This window comes from Castanea sativa, chromosome 1 (genome assembly GCF_040712315.1).
Source record: "Castanea sativa cultivar Marrone di Chiusa Pesio chromosome 1, ASM4071231v1".
In the NCBI taxonomy this organism is placed as follows: domain Eukaryota; kingdom Viridiplantae; phylum Streptophyta; class Magnoliopsida; order Fagales; family Fagaceae; genus Castanea; species Castanea sativa.
This window is the reverse complement of record NC_134013.1, coordinates 38,558,155-38,573,282: the sequence shown is the minus strand read 5'-3', so window position 1 is coordinate 38,573,282 and position 15,128 is coordinate 38,558,155. Positions and strand designations below refer to the sequence as shown.

The 15,128-nt window shown below is 39.7% G+C and overlaps 1 protein-coding gene across 1 annotated transcript; it reads left to right on the top strand.

Moving 5' to 3' along the window:
- Window positions 1-1,106: 1,106 nt before the first annotated feature.
- On the top strand, window positions 1,107-2,983 carry LOC142626433 (uncharacterized). Its single transcript, XM_075800256.1, has 4 exons — window positions 1,107-1,785; window positions 1,870-2,593; window positions 2,708-2,795; window positions 2,921-2,983. Exons 1-4 carry the CDS (start codon window positions 1,107-1,109, stop codon window positions 2,981-2,983), a joined length of 1,554 nt encoding a protein of 517 aa, XP_075656371.1.
- The last annotated feature ends 12,145 nt before the right edge of the window (window positions 2,984-15,128 follow it).

The window sequence follows — 15,128 nt, the reverse complement described above, 5'->3', positions numbered from 1 at the left end:
TAGATATCCTCTATTACCCCGCGTTTCAGCAGATGGGGATTGACAAAGAACGACTGGTCCCAACAAACGCACCTCTTGTTGGCTTCGGAGGGACAAGGGTTTATCCTTTAGGCGTCGTTACATTGTCTGTGACGGTTGGAGATTACCCGCAGCAGATAACCAAGGATGTTTCCTTTCTCGTGGTTGATTGCTCTTCAGCGTATAACGCCATCCTTGGACGGCCCACTCTCAATGCATGGAAGGCCGTAACCTCTACCTACCATCTAATGATCAAATTTCCTACCGAATATGGAGTTGGAGAACTGCGGGGAAATTAGGTGGCTGCACGGGAATGTTATGTCGCAACGATGGAATGGACGACCACCTACAAGCAATGAACATCGAAGAACAAAGAGCAACAGCGGAACCAGTAGAAGAGTTGTAAGAAGTTCAACTGGATGATTCTAGGCCCGGCCGAACAACCAGAATTGGCACCCTCGCCGACCAGACAATTCAACAAGCGCTCGTATTATTCCTCAGAAGAAATCAAGATGTTTTCGCGTGGAGTCCCGAGGACATGCCGGGAATAGATCCAGCAGTTATAGTTCATAGGTTGAACGTATCACCTTCCTTCTCTCCGATCCAACAGAAAAACGTGTGTTTGCCCCAGAACGAGATCGAGCCATAGCAGAGGAGGTGCGGAAGCTACAAGAAGGGAATTTATACGCGAGGTATACTACCCTGATTGGTTGGCGAATGTAGTAATGGTCAAGAAGTCCAATGGGAAGTGGAGGATGTGCGTTGACTTCACGGATCTGAATAGAGCCTGCCCCAAAGACAACTACCCACTCCCACGCATTGACATCCTTGTAGACTCCACCGCAAGACATGAACTTTTGAGCTTCATGGATGCTTTCTCCGGTTACAATCAGATCAAATTGGATGAGTCTGATCAGGAAAAAACCTCATTTGTGACGAGCCAGGGACTTTTTTGCTACAAGGTAATGCCTTTCGGGCTTAAGAACGCAGGAGCCACGTATCAGAGGCTGATGAACAAAATGTTCGCGCACCAAATTGGCAGAAATGTGCAGGTTTACATGGACGATATGTTGGTAAAAAGCGCCAAGATGACTAATCATCTAAAAGACCTCCAAGAGACTTTTGATACTCTTCGGACGTACAAAATGAAGCTGAATCCAAGCAAATGCGCGTTCGGAGTAACTGCGGGAAAATTTTTGGGATTTATAGTGTCCCAGAGGGGCATCGAAGTCAACCCGGAGAAGGTAAAGGCGATTATAGAATTATCTCCTCCAAAGACGGCGAAAGAAGTGCAATGCTTAACAGGAAAGATAGCGGCCTTAAACAGGTTCGTGTCAAGAGCGACGGACAAATGCCTCCCATTCTTCCGAACGCTAAAGAAATCTTTTGAGTGGACGGACGAGTGTCAAAAGGCATTCGAAAATTTAAAGACATATCTCTCTGCTCCGCCATTGCTTAGGCCATCAGTGCCAGGGGAAGAGTTGTTCCTGTACCTCACTGTCTCCACGGAAGCGGTTAGTGCAACTCTGATCAGAGAAGAAGGAAAGGTGCAGAAGCCCGTGTACTTCATAAGCCGGGCATTAAGAGGAGCGGAAGAAAGATATCCGCCAATGGAAAAACTCGCATTTGCTCTAGTGACTGCGGCCCGAAAACTCAAGCCATACTTTCAAGCGCACACCATAAACGTCCTGACAGATAAACCCCTATGGAGAGCAATGAGCAATCCCGAATCGGCTGGACGGATGGCCCTGTGGGCGATAGAACTGAGTGAGTTCGATATCCATTATCAACCACGGATGGTAGTAAAAGGATAGATATTGGCGGACTTCGTTGCTGAATTCACTACCGCAGAGGAGCAGAGGGCAGAAAAGACGCCCATTTGGAGAATTCACACGGACGGATCTTCCAATAAGCACGATGGGGGTGTGGGAGTCGTACTCTACACCCCGGAAGGAGACAAGATTGAATGCATGATCCGTCTGGACTTTCCTACTACTAACAATGAAGCAGAATACGAGGCCCTTGTTGCGGGACTGGAACTCGCAATAGCAGCAGGAGCAAGGAAGGCGGTCGTCTACTCGGATTCACAAATCGTGACTAGTCAAGTGAATGGGAATTATGATTGCAAGAATGAGAGGATGAGAAGGTACCTTGGGGAAGTAAAGGGTCGAACGAGTGACCTCCAATTCACGATGATTCAAATCCCAAGAGAGGAGAACCAGGAAGCTGACCGGCTAGCAAAAGCAGCTTCGGCCGAACCAATGACCGTCCCGGAACAGGTACTGTCCTTTGTCCAAATTTCATCGTTACTAGATGATATCAGCATGCAGGCTGTAAGCGATGAAGAGTGCTGGACGGCCCCAATCATGGCGTATCTCAAGGAGGGCAAGCTGCCTGATGACAAAGAGAACGCGAGGAAGTTGAAGGTTACAGCAGCCCGATTTGTCTTAATCAAAAACGTCCTCTACAAACGAGGATTCTCCCGACCATATCTAAGATGTCTCGGTCGTGAAGAAGCAGACTACGTGATGAGAGAGATCCATGAAGGGGTTTGCGAAAACAATTCTGGGACAAGGTCTCTAGTGCACAAGCTACTCCGGGCCAGATACTACTGGCCAACAATGCAAAAGGACGCCTATACATACGTTAGAGCTTGCGACAAGTGTCAACGATTTGGAAATTTCATTAGGCAGCCAACGGAAGAACTCACCCCTATTACAGCTCCATGGCCATTCGCGCAATGGGGATTGGATATCATGGGCCCTTTCCCTACAGCGGTAAGGCAACTGAAGTTCTTGGTGGTTGGTATTGACTACTTCACCAAATGGGTGGAAGCGGAAGCTCTAGCTACTATCACGGAGAAAAACGTCCGTAGTTTTGTGTGGAGAAATATTATTTGCAGATACGGAATTCCAAAGGTGCTAGTTTCAGACAACGGGAAGCAATTCGACAACGACGCATTTAGGGATTTTTGTTCTCAGCTGGGAATCAAAAATCACTACTCGTCGCCTGCCCACCCACAGGCCAACGGACAAGTTGAAGTCACGAACCGGTCATTGTTGAAGATTATCAAGACCCGGCTCGAGGGGGCAAAGGGGATCTGGCCGGACGAACTACCAAGTGTTTTATGGGCATACAGGACAACGGCGAGAACACCAATGGGAGAGACACCGTTTCGATTGGCGTATGGTACTGAGGCCCTCATACCGGCAGAGGTTGGGTTAGCGAGCTACCATGTGGAAAACTACGATGAGAGCAAGAATAACGAAGCATTGCGTTTGGAACTTGACCTTATAGACGAGGTTAGGGCAACAGCTGCACAAAGAAAGGCCTGATACCAGGACATGATGGCAAAGCATTACAACTCCAAGGTCAACCACAGGGACTTCCAGGTAGGAGATCTGGTGTTACGAAAAGTACTCGAAGCTACCAAGGATGCCTCCCAAGGAAAACTGGGTCCTAATTGGGAAGGGCCGTGCAGAATCATCTCGTGGCGTAGGAAAGGAACGTACTATTTGGAGACGTTGGACGGTAGGAAACTAAGCCATCCGTGGAACACGGAGCATCTGAAGAAGTACTACTAGTAGTGCAGTAGGAGACAACACCCACCTCCTTATTTTCCATATTTCCTTTTATTGTTAAACAGTTGTTGTTTTTAATTATCAGAACTTAAGTTTTCCTTTCCATGAACAATATATGGTCTATTGATCTAAAAAGAGTTTTTATTCAGAACATATAAAGTGTATGATGCTAAAAATTTACCAAGTCCACCAAGTCCACAAAGTGGACGAATCATCCAAAAGGATGACGACCAAATGTCCACAAAGTGGACGGATCATCCAAAAGGATGACGACCAAATCCACAAAGTAGACGGATCATCCAAAAGGATAACGACAAAATCCACAAAGTAGACGAATCATCCAAAAGGATGACGACCAAAAGTCCACAAAGTGGACGGATCATCCAAAAGGATGACGACAAAATCCACAAAGTGGACGAATCATCCAAAAGGATGGCGACCTAAGTCCCCAAAATGGACAGATCATCCAAAAGGATGGAGACCCTAGCAAGTCCACAAAGTGGACGGATCATCCAAAAGGATGGAGACCCTAGCAAGTCCACAAAGTGAACGGATCATCCAAAAGGATGGAGACCCTAGCAAGTCCATAAAATGGACGGATCATCCAGAAGGATGAAGACCTACAAGTCCACAAAGTGGACGGATCATCCAAAAGGATGGAGATCCTAGCAAGTCCATAAAATGGACGGATCATCCAAAAGGGTGAAGACCTTGAAAGTCCACAAAGTGGACGGACATTGGCTAAGTCCACATAGTGGACGGACCTCTACTAAGTCCATATAATGGACGGATCAACCTACAAGAATTATTATCATATTCACATAATATACGACGGAACAAAGTTCACAAAAATAAGCGAAGTAAAATTTCATAAAATGAAATGTTTACAATTAAAGTATGACGGTTCAAATAAATAGATTACAACGGTACAAGTTTTGACCGTGATAAAAAAAATTTACAACGGATAAAGGGGCTACTACTGATGCTTGGGGGATGTAGGTTCATTCTTCTGATCGTCATCTGGTTGAACTGGAGGGAGAGCTTGACCTTCGTCAGCTGGAGCAGGGACGACAAGCACATCGTCTGAACTATCTGAACGGACAGACTGTGCGAGTGTTTGCCCTTGAGCATCAATGGAGACATGGGAGACGTCCAAGTCCGGATACGACGACTTGACCTGACAGATGGCATCGTCAAATCCGTCAGCGAATGAACTCCCAAGCTCTGCAAGGAGAAGGTTGGAGTCGCGATACTCCTGGACGGCAACCTCTTTTGCGTCACGGAGTTGGATCTTTGTATCCGTCAGCTCCTTTTCCTTGTCCTTTAGGATTTAGCGCAGTTGCTCATTTTCCTTCTCCAGCTCACCCCTAACTTGCTCCGAGCACTTGAGCTTTCTGTCCGTGTTGATCTTATAGGTCTTCAGGTCGTGAAACTCATCCTCCATCGTCTTATTTATCTTCCTAAGATGGTCCATAACCATCTCGTGATTGAGACAACGGCCCATTAGCCCTTTCATCATCAGCATGGCCTGAAAACAAAATAGAATACTGCGTAAATGACGGATGATATTAAAAGTTTGCAAAGTTAAAGGACGGGCTCGAAAGTACCTGCGCAATGTTAAAGAGGCCCGTCTCTCCCATCGCCTCCGTCGCATGGTTGCCGAGGTCCTCATAATCGTCGGCCGTCAGGATGGAGGAAAGTTTTTCCAGGGCGTAGCTTGAATCTTCTCGGAAGAGAACGGGTGGTTTCTCCCCGGTAGGAATTGGGCCCTTCATCAAGCCCTTACCCTTGCCATGCCTGACGGGTGGCTTCTCGGCTTCCAAAGCTACGACGGGCTCTGTCTTCTGCTTCTTAGGCAGACGGTCCACCTTCTCTTGTTGATTCCGTTTTAACGGAAGAGAGGGAACCGTCGCCTTAGCTGAAGACCCAGCCTCCTGTTTTTTCTTCGCTGCTTGTTGTTTGATGAAGGCTCTTCTCTTGGCAGCGTCCATCTCTGCAAATCAAAGACGGATGTTAGGAAAGGCAAGAGTAGTAAACAGAAACAATACAAAAAGACGGACATATTTACCACGGACTTACGTTTACGTACTCTACTATCGTAACGACGGGCGGCGGCTGAAGGTTCAGGACCGTCACAATACCAATGCAGGGTATCGGGAGTGACGAGTTGTGCCCACGTCCTTTCTTGAAGCTTCGTCTTGTTGAAGATTCTCTCCAAGAAGCTCCACTGCTCTAAGGTAACTTGTGGACGGTCCCGAGCTACAAAAAAGACGGTTAGACTTAAAAAAAAAATGAATGAAGTTAAAATGAATGATATAACTTCCAAGGTTCAATTAGACGGAAACCGAAGCAATAGCATACCCGACGGAGGCATTATGCCCCATGTGGTGTCGACGGGTATGTACGTGTCATCTCCTGGACGACACATCCATTCATCCCCCTCCAAAAAGAAGTATCTACTTTTCCAATCCCTATTGGAGTTCGGCGTATCACTGACTAGCCCCAATAACCGACTCCTGTCTAGGAAACTGTACATTCCTTTTGATTTGACGATCTCCGTCGGACGGTAACAGTGGAAGAATTCTTCCACCGTCAATCTTCTGGCGCCGTCAGACATGGCTCCATATAAAACCTCTACGCCTATGCATACTCTCCAGGCATTTGGGGAGATCTGAGTGACGGATAGGCCAAGGTATTGAAGCAGGCGACGGTGGAGAGAACTCAAAGGGAATCTGAGCCCTGCCTTCATGGCTTGCTCGTAGATTCCAGCACCGTCGACCCCCCTGTAGTAACACTTCTCAGACTTGTGGGGGAGACGTAGACGGACGTTATCTGGTATTTGGTAGTTGGTTCTAAGTGTTTTGAGGTGAGACTCAATGATTGACTACCTAAAGTCATTCACCGTCCAGAGGGGTAACATGACGAATTCTCTAAGACCGTCCGGACCAATCACCGATTGAACTGGGGGATCCACGCCGTGTAAGCTACTACTCGACGACTCTGAACTCTCCGCCTCCAGACCTTCATCATCTAAGGAAGAAGAGGTACTGGACGGATTCCTCTCTTCACTTGAAGTGTCAGGATCGTTTGGACCTGATGGGAATCTCTCATTGTAGCCCGCCCCGTCGCGGACAAACGATTGGTTACTTGACGCACTAGACATAACCTACATTTATGACGGTATGACCTAAGACTGACGAATCTAGAGAAGTTGCATATATATAAAATAAAAATAATAATAAAGAAATGGACGGAAGAAAGGTTAGGAGTACATACCGGATTGAGTTGAGCAAAACCGAAATGACGGACAAAGTAGAAGGACGACACGAATGCACGATATGGATGACGGTGGCGCTCTGGTTGCAAGTTTTCTGTAGGAAGAGAAAAATGAAGGAAGAAAAGGCAGGTTTTTATAGAGTGAAGGGCGCAGAATACGAGGGGACGCCTTGTTTTAGGGGAACAGCTAATCACTAGGGGCCACGTGTCCCTCGTCATAATTACAAGCCACGTGTCCTTCATATTCCGGATCCGTCATATCTTAACAAATCTGCTTGTCACTCCCTGAATCCGTCTAGTTTAGAAAGACGGATCCAAGGAGTGAAGGGGGCAACTGAAGAGGATGAAAAATATAAGACGGATCTTTCCTCCGTCCTAGATGAACGGAATTGGTGTAGACGGATTAATACCGTGGCTATACGTATACGACGGTTCCGATCATTGAGTACCCGTCTGTTATTTAATTAATTGTAAATCCTTAGCTGTTTGCCACACGACGTGTTTGACTTGACTTTGCTTTATCTCCACACAAGCGTGTACGCCTGGAATTCTTGTGTTACACGTTCGACCATAATAAGAAGACTCCTATATGGAAAAGGGCTCAAGAAGGAAGTAGAATCCTAAAGGGAAAGGAAATTCTACGCCAATATAAATACCCCAGAAACCCTAGTATCAAGGTACGCACGATTATCTCAACTCTGGCATTCTAGGGTTGAAGAATAAAGCTCTAACTTGACCTTCGGAGGGTTTTTGGCCGGCACCACACCGGTGCTCTCTTTTAGGTCCTCTTTTTTCATCTTTTGCAGGTGTTGCTTTGGCGAGAGGAGTGCTTGCGACTTACTGGTGATTTTTCGGCATCATCACAATCCATAAAACAGACACTTTTCATGAAAAATGAAAGGGAAATTAAGAAAAATGAAGGAAAAGGGAATTGATGTGAATTTCCATTGGCCTTTCAAACCTCATTTCCCAAAGATGTCTATAAAGATAGTGAAAAACAAAGAACGAGGTTAAGAAATATATAAATATCACTCCCTGTTTGATCAATTTTTATTTCTTTGACATTCTTCTTTTATTTTTAAATTATTTGGCATTTGACAAATTAAAGTTTATTAGAAAAAAAAAATCTACCTAGAATATGATTGAAAATTTTTAATATATTTATAACAGTGTCATAATAAATTGAAAATTTTTTGTGCAAAAAAAAAAAAAGAATAATTATTTTTTAAAAGAAAAAAAAAATAGATTTAATTAAAATTTAATACACAAGCTTTGAGTTCCAAATAGAATATATAACACATGCCTATCATTTTTTTTTATTGCGGTACAAATTTATATTTATTCTTTGCCAACACCCTTTTCCATTTTCTCTGCCAACACAATTTTTTTTTTCTTCTTCTTTATTTGCTGTTCGAAATATATGATTAAGTCCAAGTTATGTATTGTGTAATTCTTTGCCAACTTAACTTAATAATTTTTTATTGGAATGATTTTTTATGATTCCCTTGTTTGAATTCCATATTGATAGGTGTAATTATTTACTATTTAATCCATAAATTCATATTTCATGTACAATAAAAAAAATACAAATGACTTAAAATGTAAACATTTTGTTAATAAAAAGATACTGAGTTTTGATCATCTTGAAATTTCACAAGTATGGAAGGTATAAAAACAAAATATAGTCCAATGACAGATTTTTTGAAATACAAGTTTAATAAATAAAATTATTTAGTAGTGTAATATTGCAAAAATATACATGCCTAATGTAACTCTTTGCAGTGAATTTTACAAAATACTCATTAAATAAAAAATTTATTGCTGAAACATTGTTAAAATATGCATGCCTGGTGTAGCTCTTGGGGTGAATTTTTCGATATATGTGTGTGTGTATTTATATTTGGATTGAGTTCAATTACACCAAATTTAACTCTTTGTTAATGTCATAACTCAATAAATTTTTATTGGATTAATATTTTTAAAAATTCCACCATTAATTAAATATTCTCGTTCTATTTAATAGACATGCCAAATTTCATATTAATTAAATGTTATGTATTATTAGATCCATAAACTTATATTTGGTGTATAATGTTAAAATACAAAAAACTTTCACATCAAATAGTTTATAGATGAGTTATGTTAGGAGTAGTGCCCTAAAATCCAATTTGTATGACATTCTTTGATCAAGAAATTTTTATTTATTTTATTTTCTAAGACTATTTGAGCATGAACTCTTTGGACGTTACATGTAATCCACGTGATGCATTGCGTGTGAATGAGATTCATATACAAAAGATCTAAATCACAAATTTCTTACAAACTCATAAATCTTGGTACGTAGTTATTGATGAAATTAGGTATTTCATTTGATAATACTATAACATATAAATTATGATGATTTGTCTTAATCATGGAAGTGAATACTTCTTATGGATATGTAGATATATTTGGAATACATTTAAAGGACCACTGTGATAAACTACTAAGACCTGAACAAACAACCTCATGATTGCTAAATGCATTAACTCTCAATCTTGAGAGAAATGTGAACTCAAAAGTGAAATGTAGGTAACTTTGATGCATGCTAGAGTGAATGGTCAATATCTAAGTACATTGGGTAATCACATGTAGTGTGTTGGGAAAATTATACCTTAACATGGAACCCATAATCTCAATAACAAAGATGAAACATCTCATTGAAACAGATGTAATGAGAATTGATTGTTTAGAATTGATGCGAACCTCAATCGACACGCTTTGAGACCCAACAAAAATATTGGAATATTTAATACCAAATGATGCGAACCTCAATCGACACGCTTTGAGACCCAACAAAAATATTGGAATACTTGCCCAAGAAAGCTAAAATTCAGATTTTTGATAGAAATCCTAACCCAACGTTTATAATCGAAACGCGAACCAAATGTATAAGTTGACCTTGACCCAATGATTATAAAGAATTACGAACCGAAGGTATAAAGTTTGAATGCCACAAGGAAGAATCCCTGATAAGTTCATAGTTCTTGAAGAACCAAAAGAGAGCAAAGCCTCACATTTTCTGATTTTTATTCAATAATCTATTAAAAACGTTTACAGACTTAAGAGCCTATTTAAGGGCTCTATAAAACTTGATAGACAAGAAAATATATCCTAAAATAACTCCTAATTGATACCTAACCATATCAGGAATCAAATTTGACCTAAAAAGCATTAAATGCACTTAAAAACAAGGAAATAAATCACCTAAACCTAAAATAACGTTTTTACATAAAAAAACCAAAACTAATAAATTACAATAATTAATCAGTAAATTATGTCCTACATCAGACCCCTCCACTTGGAACAAACTCGTCCTCGAGTTCATCTTTGAAATCTGAAATCTTCCGCTCCAAATAAACAAATACTTTGAATGCTTTAATGACTTGATCCAGTTGTGAAACTTGAATCCTTCAAAAAGTGTAATAGAAAATTTCTTCTCATCTACTTTCAATTTATTCGCAACATCAATCAACAAAGGGTTGATAATAAAATTAAAATTTTCTACTCCAAGAAAATCAACATATTGTATAGTCATCTTTAACAAATCAACTGAGACTTGAGGATTGTGAGTTGTGGACTCATCCTCATATTTGACCTCAATTGAATCTTCCACAATGTTCTCAATAATTACCATCTCTTTTTTTTTTACTTTTTTTTTTTGGATGATAACAGGAAACAAAAGATAAAATGATAAAAAACTGATTTTAGAACCTGTGCTCTGATACCAAATGATGTGAACCTCAATCGACACGTTTTGAGACCCAACAAAAATATTGGAATATTTAATACCAAATGATGCGAACCTCAATCGACACGCTTTGAGACCTAACAAAAATATTGGAATACTTGCCCAAGAAAGCTAAAATTCAGATTTTTGATAGAAACACTGACCCAACATTTATAATCGAAATGCGAACCAAAGGTATAAGTTGACCTTGACCCAATGATTATAAAGAATCACGAACCGAAGGTATAAAGTTTGAACGCCACAAGGAAGAATCCCTGATAAGTTCACAGTTCTTGAAGAACCAAAAGAGAGCAAAGCCTCACATTTTCTGATTTTTATTCAATAATCTATTAAAAACGTTTACAGATTTAAGAGCCTATTTAAGGGCTCCATAAAACTTGATAGACAAAAAAATATATTCTAAAATAACTCCTAATTGATACCTAGCCATATCAGGAATCAAATTTGACCTAAAAAACATTAAATGTACCTAAAAATAAGGAAATAAATCACATAAACCTAAAATAACGTTTTTACATAAAAATACCAAAAATAATAAATTACAATAATTAAACAGTAAATTGTGTCCTACATCAAGAATATTAGACCTAGCTATTTTAGTAAAGAGTTACTAAAATATTTATATTCAATTGAATTATATTCTATAAGAATATAAAAATAATCAAAAGATTAAATTGGGGACTTTAGGATTTAAGATGTAGTGTTAATAAAGTGACATAAACCTAATGTTTTTCTTTCACTATGTAATATTTCAAGGTGGGGGTGGGGTGTTAAATGCAATAATATGTAGTTATGGGACGCATTGTATAATAGATAAAATTTAGAGTGCAACCATATTTTTATATTGGAATAAAATATGGTTGAAGGAGGGGGGATTTGAGCTTGAAGTTTTCAATTAGAAATACCAAGAGGCATTAACTACTATATTGACGCAAATCACAATGAAGGAGTGGTATTTCATTAAGCGTTTGAGGAGTGTCATTTTAAAAAACCTAAGGGAAGTTAGTGGAATTTACCCAAATCTTATCTATCTAGCGTTTTACTCTTTCAATAACTCTGTAACATAAAAATTTTCATAATGGGCAAGGCTTGGTCCAGTGTTGCACACTGGACCAAAGTTGTGTTCTTTCATCACAATGTTCACAACTTTAGAAGTGGAAGGTTATTATAGATGTATAAAAAAATGATAGAATTAGTAGTTTTAATGAAGTAATGTTACATTAATTACAATTAATTATTTCAATCGATTATAAATAAAAATTGTGAAATGTACAGAGTATGTGACATTATTTTTATTAGTTTTTCATCAACCTTACTGAACTCTGGCAGCTTTAGGAAATTTTTCCAGAATGGTTTTTAAGAAACTTAAATTATAAAAAATCTAATAAAATGAGAACATATATTGACAGAAAAAACTCAAATACCTAAAGTTTTACAATTTCATTTTATGAGTTTTCTTATTTTGAAATTGTTGTATGATAGTCTCATTATCAATGCTGCAAGTTACATTTCTTTCAAAATTTTAGTTCAATAAAACTTTTCTTGAGCTTTTTCATTGAGTTATGTTCAGTTTGTCTTCCACAACCCACCTTACTTAAAAACAGGGATAAACATGTATTTTTGCTCTTATTTTATGTCTCTCTCCTCCCAAAACAGAAAAAGACATAAAAAGACAAGATAAAAAAGATTAAAAAGGGATGGTTTTGTAAAATCAAACAAAAACCTATGTAAAATCTCAGGATTTAGCAATAGAATCAAATCTTTATACCTATAAAATATGTAAAAAGAAAATTCAGATTTCAAAGGTAAATAAAAAACCCACAAAATATCCAAGCACCACGGTGATTCCACCCTTCATTCCAACTTTCAAATTCCCATAAAAATAGGCTTGAATCAAATGCAAAACTCAAACCAAGAAATTCAATCATCCGTGACCCAATCCAAGACTTCCACTATCATTGACTCTTTTTTTTTTTTTTTTTTTTGAGAAGGAATCTGTATGATTTTATTAACTTAAGTCAACTACATCCAATTGTAAAATAGAAACAATATGTGATGAGACATCTTTCATCCATACTTGAAAATCTGGTGTGCGTATAGCATGTTTCGCCAGACTATGAGCTACACCATTGCCGTTTCTCCTAATATGAGAATACAACAATCTTACAAATTTTTTTGCAAACACCTTCACATCCTCTACCAGCAGCCCCACTCGGGATAGAGAATGCTCCTCTAACTTCAAAACTTGATTCAGACCAAGAGAGTCACCTTTGAGAATAATGCTTTGAAAACCAAGTTCATGCACAAATGGTAGAACTTTCAGTGCTGCCAAAGCTTCTATTCCTTCGGCTTTGTATGCTTTGTTAATTTTTTCGGAACCTTCCACAGTTATATTTATGGACGCTCTCCAATAGAGAACTAATCCACCACTCCTTCCCACTCTTGGCACAACCCAACGATGATTGAAACTAATACTCCTTTGAACAAAATCTTGCCTTGCATCATTTGTAAGTGTCTCGGCTAAAAACACCACAGTAGAATCTTTTGCCCGTATGATATCTACAAGCTCTCTACTTGTACTTAGGTTCCCAAGCTTATGACAGTTCCATGCTAAACAACTCATTGCTATTGACGGGGCTGAACACCAGCTCCCGCCATAATAAAAGGTTTTTCCCTTCACTGAGGGAGGCCTAAAACTGTTTTGCCGATACTTCGCTATGGTCTGCCTTTACACCTACAATTTTTTTTTCCTGAAGTTTGAGAACTTGCTATTGTTTTGTCCCTAGACTTATTTCACTCTCTATGGGTCTAGTTTGTAGCTGCACAAGTAGTTTGTTGTCTGTGAACACTAGCTTCATGAAGAGCGCGTGACTTATTAAGTTGTGGTTTGTCACTTAAGCAGTCACGTGCTCTAGTGTTTTTGAGAGTACTCTTACTCGAACCCAATAACCTAGCTGCACCAAACTCCTCAGCCAAGCTTATCTCCTCATTATTTACTTTCAAACCTGTTTCAATTTTAGTAGGAGTCTTTATTTCCTCAATGATTATCCCATCAGTTTGGTTTTGGAAAACTGAATCCTCCCTAATAACTGTGCCCACATCAGTACGCATTGATGAGGAAAAATTTCCAACTTCAATGCTATAATCACTGCTAGCCGTTACACTTTGAGATTGCTCCGGTGCTTTTCCTTTTCCAGAAACAGCTTTCCGACATGGCTCACGATGAACCGGTGTACTTGAGCTCATCTTCTTTTTTTGCGGCATAGAATCCAAGGACCTAGATTACACTCTTTCTTGCAGCAACAAAAGGAGGTGCTCTAAGATTTGGTCCAAACTCACGCTGTTCTAGTGTGAGTGTGCCTTCACTATCAATCCACAGCTTACAGCCTCTGTCATCGTGAGTAAATTGCCCACACCAGTAGCACAGATTAGACAATCTCTCGTACTTAAAGGAAATCCACACCTGCTTTCCTTCACCCACTGATATTAGTCTTCCACGGCATAGAGGCAAGGACAGGTCGATGGATACCTGAACTCGTATGAAGTGACCCCTATCATATAGTTTTGGATCCGTCAGCATGAAGACCTCCCCCAATACATTACAAATTTTCTTCGCCGCCTAAATTGTCATATATTTAATCGAAATTCCATGAACCTGAACCCATAGCTTTGTCTTATCAAATTTTATATCTTGGAGTGAGGACTCATTCTCATATCGACTCATTACCACCAGGTGTTTGTCAAAACTTCATGGTTCGCCTTTTAAAATCCTATCCACATCCTCACTATTGTCAAAGGTGAAAAGGATTTTATGGTCTCCGAAATGTTGAATCTTGAAACCGTTTCTGGTTCTCCATAACGTGGTAAAGGTAGGTCTTGGCAATGACCTCTATATTGATGACTCGCTTAGTAAAAAACTTCGCGGCTATGGAGAAGTCCTTGATTCTATCTTCATCAAGCAGACAACAACCTGGCCCCTTTCTATCTGAAAGAGTAAGCCGAGTCCACGATTGAGCCAAATCCTCCATCCTCACGCTCGCTCAACCTGTTTCCCAAACCCCAAAAAAATAACCCAACAACCTAATTCTACTGTGTAGGAGAAATTAGAGAGAAAATCCAACTTCTAGACACATAGAAACTTTTACTATCATTGACTCATTGATATTTAATACATACAGACAAACCCTAAATGATGGCCAATGACATCAAATTTTGTTCCTAGCAACGTGAAAACTGGATGTAAGAAGACATGATCTTCAATGGTTGATCTGTTGAATGGGTTTATGGGTGATGCTCACTTCATTCCTAAGAAAATGATATGCTTATCATGGATTTGGGTTTGAGTAAAGGAATGGAGACACGACTAGCAACACTGATGATCTACCACACCCATGATGACACCGCAACCAAGCCACGTCCATCGTAACAACCCAAAATCTCAGATCGACCACCTCCAAAACCCA

Bases quoted from the DNA above. Each gene is read 5' to 3' on its own strand.
- LOC142626433 (XM_075800256.1), top strand. From the start codon at position 1,107: ATGACTAATCATCTAAAAGACCTCCAAGAGACTTTTGATACTCTTCGG. The intron at 1,786-1,869 runs GTGAGTTCGATA...TCACTACCGCAG, and splicing joins CCTGTGGGCGATAGAACTGA to AGGAGCAGAGGGCAGAAAAG. The intron at 2,796-2,920 runs GTAAGGCAACTG...TATTATTTGCAG, and splicing joins TGGGCCCTTTCCCTACAGCG to ATACGGAATTCCAAAGGTGC.